Here is an 8,466-nt window from a genome sequence, read left to right as displayed (position 1 = left end):
CAGTGGACATTCCAGCATGACAATGACACAAAACACATAGCAAAAGTGGTGAAGAAATTATTAGCAGACAAAAACATTAACATTTTGCAGTGACCCAGGCAGAGTCCAAACTTAACTTTAATTGAGAATCTCTGGAGGGAGCTAAAGTTTAGGGTGATGGCAAAAAGACCTTTCAACCTGAAAGAGCTTGAGCTCGTTGTTAGGAATAAATGGGCAAAAATACCAGGGGAGACATGCAAAAAGCTGTTATATGTCAGCAATTATAGAAACTGTTTGACTGCTGTAATAGCCAATGAAGTCTTTTCTACTGGATTATTGAGAAGGGTATGAATAATTTTGGACATTCCACTTTTTGTTTAAATGTAAATAAAAGATGAGTAATATTTTTTCCGCAATGATGCCCCTTGTACATTGTCTTGATATCTTCTGGAGGAGCCTGTGTTCTAATCAAGAAAAAAAAAACTTGCTGGTCTCAACGGAGCTGGATATCATGATCCTGGCAGCGAGAAGAAAAAGGCCGCAGGGAGGTTACATGGTATGGCCCTGTTCTCAGCCATGGAAAGCTGCCCAGCCGCTGGATGTCAGAAAGGACTCCCATCAGAGCCGCGCCCACAGAGAGAGCTGCTAGGAGCCGGTCCGGCCATCCCATGAGAGAAGAGTCAGCGTGAGCGAACTGTGCAGTAGCTGCTGTCCAAGCATGTCCATGCTGCCACTCTGCCCGCTGCCTACCACTCACCATCCTGTGCCTGCATGCCAGCAGGGCACTGCCCACCAGACCTGCATGTGCACATTATTCCTTCCCTTATTTTCCATCCTCCCTCCTTTAGCCCTTTCCTTCCCCATTTTCCTTAAATTTTCTTAAAGGTCTGTAGCTATTGACTCTGCTGAAAGTTGGCCTTTCAGCATGCGCTGACCCCACTCTGTGATTTTACGTGGCCTAGCACTTCCTGACTGAGTTGTTGCTGTTTACAACCGCTTCCAAATTGTTATACTACCACTAGCAGTTGGACTGTGAAATATTTAGTAGCAAGGAAATTTCATGACTAGACTTATTGCACAAGTGGCATCCTAACACCATACCATGCCTGAATTCAATAAGCTACTTTTTACAAATATTGGTAGTAGTGCATGCCAAGGTGCTTGATTTTATACACCTGTAACAATGGAAGTGATTGAAACATCAGAATTTAATGATTTTGATAGGTGAGTACATTTGGCAATATATTGTAGCGTTTTACCGCCGGGAAGGATGTTGGAGAGACAAGTGAGCTTAATTGCTGCCCAATGCAATGGCTGGGAGTACTTTATTATGCACACAGCATGTATAGCATGAGCAGCACATTCACCTGAGAACCTACCTCCAATTCAGCCTAAGCATAGACCGGCGCACATTCCACACGTCACACACACACCACACACAAACAGGGCCGAAGCCACTAACCCAAACACCCTTCCCCAACATGGTGAACACACAGACATCCCCGCAAGGCATGTTGGTCGTCAGCCGCCGCCTCGCCCACGCCACAATATTTTACCCTCCTCTAATACCTAGCCATAACCTGGATATGTTCACGTGTGAAATCCAGTGTTGAGGTTCTTTGAAATGCTTAAGATGCTTTTCCTGTGTACAGGATTAGTGTGCTGCTTGCCTCCTTTTCCAGCTCCCTGTTGCATTCCACTCTCCGAAATGACATTAAGTTTCTTGTGTTAATCCGCCAGCAAACACTTCAACGACATATATTGTTCTCCCTTGTTGTCGTGTCCTGCTTTTGGGTCTAGCTTGTCTGCACACCTTCTGACAGCAAAATGTAACAATTAGATTAGGCACTTCCATATAAACATTTTTTTTTAATCTTTGCATGTCAAAATTCATATTTGCACTTTGTTAAAGCATGCAACAAAAACTGCTCGATATAATAAACCAATTATGCTAATATATGAATACATGTTCACATAATAACCAATAAACATTTATTATTTTTGATAATCATAATTGTTCTATGTCCTTGTCTAATGTTCACTACATATGGTCAGTGTATAAGGATTTATATTTAATGCCCTTAAAACGTTCTCCATTTACCTCACCAACAATGAGAGGGATCCATCACGTCCCATTAGTCTAGTCAAACTCACATGAAATAGTAAAAACATTCTTCTGATATTTAGTTTAGGCATTGTGCTCCAACAAGGCATTACGTCATTTCTATCATGGTGTCACTCAAATTAGTGAAGAGGGATTCATTTCTAAAGTATAAAAACACCAGAGCTGCTTGTGTTATTTTTAATTTTGTAGACATTAGAGACATGTACTCATGAACCTAACAGAGTTTAATCAGTCTGATCTCTGTGTGCATTTCTCCTGTCCAAAGCGATCTGTGTCTCTTGCAGTTTATATCTTACTGTATGTGTGTTCAGCTGCTGTGATTCTGCTAACAGTGTGTGGAAATCTATTCATCATCATCTCTGTTTTTCACTTTAAGCAGCTTCACACACCAACTAACATGCTTGTGCTCTCTCTGGCTATGTCAGATTTCCTTGTTGGTATTTTTCTAATGCCACTCCTTTTAATCTGGACTATTGAGTCATGCTGGATTTTTGGGAGAGTTTTATGCAGCATCTATTGGCTGTTTAGTGGTCTTCTCATAACATCAAGCTATACTATTGCTCAGATTGCTGTGGATCGGTATTTGACCCTCTCAAACCCCTTTCTTTACATGAACATTGTCTCTGTAAGGATAACTTGTGTTGTAATTGTTTTTAACTGGTGTGTGGTGCTCGGCTATACCATAGCATTCCTATATGGTAATGGAAACTTCAAAAGTTCTGTATTGTGTCCTGGAGAGTGTTTTCTTTTTCTCAATGAGGTTTGGTCTGTAATTGATCTTGTATTGTCCTTTATATGTCCACTTTCTGTAATAATCATATTTTATATTCTAGTTTTTGTGATTGCTAAGAAACATGTAACTGCTATCAAAGAGCTTAATAATCACACATGGTGTAAAACACAGAAAATCTCCTCACAGTCGATGAAATCTGAGAGAAAAGCAGCTAAAGTCCTTGGCATTTTAGTGTCTGTGTTTCTGGTGTGTTTATTTCCATATTTTATTTGTTCTTTATTAGCCAATGTTATTGAATTGCACATGGAAACATTTGGGAAAGTTTTAATTATTATTCATCTTAATTCCACTATTAATCCATTTATTTATGCTCTGTTTTACCCATGGTTTAGAAGGTGCATCAAATTAATTATAACTCTGCAAATATTCCAAACAGATTCTGCTTTAATCAACATTCTTTCATGAAATTTTATTTTCTACCTGTATATTTTCTTCTTCTGATGGTGAGCCTAAATGCCAGCTTTGTTTATACATAAACGTTTAAAATAAAAACTTTAAAAAAAATTTTTTCATTTTCAAAAACACTGTGTAGTTGAGCTGCTCATGAAGAATGTAATGACATATAATGACATGATTTTACTATCATCCTCAACTCTCCACCAGTAAATCTGTAAATAGAGTCACTGACTTTAAAAAGAAATGCAGGGTAAAGCAGCTGTGCAAATTTCGTGTGATCCATGATACAGTTTGTGCAGAAGGGTCACAGCAGTAAGTCTTGAAGCTTATTAGAACAGAAGTATTTTAAACATAGAAGGTTAAATTTCCAAGGGTTTAAAGAGTAATGGTGAGAGTTAATCTAAAACTGTCTAAATTTCACAAATTGAAATCTAAAATTGACCAAAAGCTTGATGATGGCTTAAATGATGTATGAGATTAAAAACATAGCAAAAGGAATGTGAGTAGTTACTTTGTCCTGATTAACCCTTATTGAACCTATTAGGCTTCAATTTAAGCTCAGTGGGTTAAGGCTATGGGTTACTGATCAGAATGTTGGTATACCCCAGCTTGGTATTTCAGGACCAAGCTGGGGAATGCAAAGAAAAGACGTTTTATTGACATTAATATAGTGTAAAAAAATCAACTTATAAACAATAAATAGTAGCCAGCCATACCCAGTAGAGTCTACTGCTTCATCTTAAGTCCTAGAAAGGACATACTGGCTGCAGTTGCTAGGGCTGAAGTTGCTTACTACATCTCCAACCTTGTTGTTTTCTCTGAAGCATTGCTTTTTTTTGAGATGGTATTTTCCACAGAGGTTCCTTTAAGAACAGCTTTTATGCCTATTCAAGATTTAGTAATAATTAACTTAATTTAATCTAAAAATTTTAATTAATTTTTTAATTTACAGTCTAAAGTGATCTCACATCATTATCTCATGTCATTTAAAGTGCGTCTCTGAAAAAATAAAGTATACTGTATATATATATATATATATATATATATATATATATATCAACCAAAATATCCAGAAAAAGCACATGATACAAATGTTATCTGTTAAGTTGCATTTCAATGAGAGAAATAAGTATTTGATCCCCAAGCAAAACATGTCTTAGTACTTGGTAGAGAAACTCTTGCTGAAAAGCACAGTGGGAAGACGTTTCTTGTAGTTGTTTACCAGATTTGCCCGCATCTTGCATCATGCATCATGCACTTTGATCCACTGTTCTTTACAGATTTTCTCTAAATGTTTAAGGTTTCTTGCCTGTTGCTTGGCAACTCGAAGTTACAGCTCTCTTCGTGAATTTTCTATTGGATTAAGGTCTGAAGACTGGCTAGACCACTCAATGACCTTAATGTGCTTATTCTTAAGCCACTCCTTAGTTGCCTTGGCAGTATGTTTGGGATCATTTCCACAACCCATCTTCAGGAGGTTTTCATCCAAAATTTTACAACACATGGCTTCATCCATTGGCCCCTCGGTGCAGCAAAGTCAATCTGTACTTTTAGCAGAGAAACAGCCCCAAAGCATAATGTTTTCACCTCCAGGATTGACTGTAGGGATTGTGGTGTTTTTAGTGTCATAGTCAGCATTTTTCTTCCTCCGAAAAACAGCAAGTCGAGTTGATGACAAAGAGCTCAATTTTGGTCTCATCTGACCCCAGTCCACAGTGTTTAGTCTAATCTTTCTCTGTTCATTGACAAACCTCAGACGGGTCTGTATATGTGTCTTCCTGAAAAGGGGAAGCCTTGTTGTGCTGGAGGATTTCAATCCATGCAGGCGTATTGTGTTACCAATGGTTTGGTGACTGTGCTCCCAACTGCCTTTAGATCATTCAGCTCCTCCGGTTTAGTCCTGGACTAAAAAAAAGACAATACATTTCAACCCCTACTACATCTAAAATGATGGCATTTACATGCAATGCAAAGTTAGAGTCTTCTGTCAGAAAAAGCACCCTTAATTTGTCACATATTCATTGCAGCAGAGTAAATGTATATATTTTTTTATTTTCCATCTGATTACCAAGCTACCAATTTGGGGTGAGATGGCAGGGTCAGCCATGCTACTACACCTCTGGGGGCCCTTGCTAAAGTCGAGCAGCCAACCATCTTATTAGTAACTCATAGCCTTTATGCCCTGAGCTTTCATTGAAGTCAGATATATTTTGTATGTGTTAGGACATAGGACACATTTATGAAGCTGTTACGTCCCGTAGTATTTTCGGGCCTTTCGCACGTATTTTGGTGCCTATGTCTTTCAGGTCCTGGGATTGGACATCGCACCCGTCAATCATCGTTTCCAGCGAGACCGCGTTTCCTATGGGAACCAATAAGGCTGCCCTAGCTGAGTATAAGATTTTTTGTTTCATTCATATATATTGTTGTTATGGTGACGCTATACTTCTGGTATTTTGAATGTTGTCACAGTGATTTGTGTATGGTGTGTGTGTGTGTGTTACGCTAGTCTTTTTACATGTATTGTTTCATCCCAACTACGCCCAGTACGAGTTCTTGGACGTTGCCCCATTCGCGGAGTCGAGTCCAGGTTAGTATGCCCTAGAGTGTACATACTGTAAACAGCGCGTAGAGTAAGACTTTGTTTAGACACACTGGATAGAAGTGAGAGCTACTTGTTGTACTTGTTTTGGCTAGTTAGTTTAGTTAGTGGGCATCCCATTTCCTGATTTTGTTTTTGTTTTGTTTATAGGTTAGATTGACCGCCGCGCATAAGTTAGAAGGTGTTTTGTTTTATTTATTTCTTTGGTTTAAGCTCCCTCTGTTGAATGTGTATTTTATATTTTGTATATATTTTCTGTAAATATTATTTCTTTCACTACTTATACTATTGGTTTCCACTGTGTGTTTTGGTGCTTTAAATTTACTGAATTTTGCTGAAACTCAGCGCTACTCTCGAGTTGGTCTCATTCTTGTTCATGAGTGACTTCTCAAATCGTAATCAGTGATGGTCTTCAATACATTATCCTTCCTTATTTTTTTTTCAGCTTCCTTTCTCCTTTAGACAAGAGCAAACGTAACAACTAAATAGGAAACCATAACATCATTGGGGGCTCGTCACTCAGGAAAAACTTATTGAAGCTCAAAACGACGATTCTTCATTGGCAACATGATTTAAATCAGTGGAAAACTGCAAATTAAATAAATGTTTCATTATTTGTTAAAGATGGGTTACTTATGCAAAAATGGCATAAAAGTACTTCTGTAGAGGATGAGTGAAATGTAGTTCCCACTGTCTTTTGTCATCAAGTTTTGTCATTAGGGCATGACCATGTGCTATCAGGACATCTAGGAATAACCAAGACCTACAATCGCATCCTTCAACATTTTTTTTGGCACGGCCTTAAGCGAGATGTAATACAGTATTGATCCTGATCCCTGTTCTGAGCGAACCTTTCGAGCATGTTATAGTAGACTGTGTGGGGCCTCTGCCAAAGTCTAAATCTGGTAATCAGTTTTTGCTCACAATTATTTGTACCGCTACCAGATATCCAGAGGCAATCCCACTTCTACCTGAAGGTGCGCTATGATAAAGAAGCTAATAACAACCCATTTGGCTGAGTTTTTAGATAATACATCATTGAAACCAACCTCAAGCATTTAGACCCTTTGTGGAATTTAGATAGTTCTTGATTCACTGTCACCATCACTTTTTAAACCTTCAGAAGTTTAACCTTTTATGGTTAAAATGCATCTTTTCTGATACTGATGACATCTATTATGTAAGTTAAACAAGCTTTATATACATTGTCAAAAAAAGGAAAAGAATAAACTTGACTAAAATCAAAATTTCAAGCCAACTTGCTGCACAGCTTTTTTGAGTATTTAATTTACTGAATAAGGTCAGATGCCTCCCAACTTATATATATATTTATTAGGTTTAAAGTCTTTTGATATTTTTTATGACTTATTAATTAAATAATTGTAAACTTGTGATTTATTTTATTTTTTTACATCCTGGGTTCAGAAGATGTTTAAATTTATTGAAGCAGGTTTTTTTGTTTTTAATTAACATTAAACACAATATAATGAAAAAAGCTGTAACTCCATGCTAGAAAGTTACCTCCAAATTGTATTTTAAACCAAAAATGATAAATTAAAGACACATTTTTTTTTAAATGCCTTTCCCAGTCTAAACTTCATAAAACAAGGAAAATAATACAAGATAATAATAATAATAATAATAATAATAATAATAAAAACAGCGACAGCAGCTTCTCAGAACCAGGAAATTATGTAATGTTGCATTTGTATTCAAAGTGCTGAAAATGCCTATCACAGTCTAAACTGCAAAAACAAGGACAAAAATAATAATAAATGAATATATATATATATATATATTTTTTTTTTAAACGGCAGTTTCTCAGGAGCAGGAAACCATGTTTTGTGAGCCAAAGAGCTCAAGTCATTGCAGCAGTTAAGTCTTAAGGGACTAGAGCCTTTCAGAGCAATGACTGCCCAGTTCCATAAAGACCTTCTCAATTACTTCAAAAGTGTACTTCAAATTTTTTTTGGTACTGAAAATCCAAGGTAAACAGATCAGAGGCCAAGCTGTTAGGCAACAGCTGATTGCAGATCTGGAGCATCTTGCAAAAAATCTCTTCCTCCAACACAACAGCAAAGTTTATGATACTGATAAAAGGATAGGAACACAATAGGAATGCCCACTTTCATTTCTCTGGTCTGTCTGTCATCAGTAGTACTGTGTAATAAAGAGTACAAGACAAATCAGTTTTGAGATTCATATTACCTATGTTCTTTTTTTTTTGTTCCATTAAAGTCTTGGAATATACTAGATTAATGTAGACAAAATATACAGAAAAGAACACATAAATCCTTAAAATTTGTTTGTCTTTGAACTGTACAAGTTTAAGATGATCAGCTAAAGTAAACTAAAAGCCTGAGTTCAAATGAGAAGGAATTAAGATATTTTAATAATGTTAACACAAACATTAACAACCACTTTTTTGTCAAAGTTCCTGCAGAAAATCAATGCAACATACTCACAAGACATGTTCTAAATAATGCAGATAATTCATCACGGAAAAACAGAGGGAGTCCTTCCAGGGCAGTTTTCATTTAGTGAGCCACAATTTTTAAAATCTGAGAAAAA

The 8,466-nt window shown here is 37.0% G+C and overlaps 1 protein-coding gene across 1 annotated transcript; it reads left to right on the top strand.

Annotated features, from left to right (window-relative positions):
- The first annotated feature begins 2,312 nt into the window (after positions 1–2,312).
- Positions 2,313–3,302, top strand: LOC128509119 (trace amine-associated receptor 13c-like). The gene has a single exon (XM_053480704.1). It carries the CDS (start codon positions 2,313–2,315, stop codon positions 3,300–3,302), a length of 990 nt encoding a protein of 329 aa, XP_053336679.1.
- The last annotated feature ends 5,164 nt before the right edge of the window (positions 3,303–8,466 follow it).

This window comes from Clarias gariepinus, chromosome 2, assembly GCF_024256425.1.
Source record: "Clarias gariepinus isolate MV-2021 ecotype Netherlands chromosome 2, CGAR_prim_01v2, whole genome shotgun sequence".
In the NCBI taxonomy this organism is placed as follows: Eukaryota; Metazoa; Chordata; class Actinopteri; order Siluriformes; family Clariidae; genus Clarias; species Clarias gariepinus.
Note: the sequence above shows the minus strand (reverse complement) of the source record. Positions and strands in the feature narration are given on the sequence as shown.

Excerpts from the sequence above, each read along its gene's own strand:
- LOC128509119 (XM_053480704.1), top strand. The coding sequence starts at position 2,313 with ATGAACCTAACAGAGTTTAATCAGTCTGATCTCTGTGTGCATTTCTCC.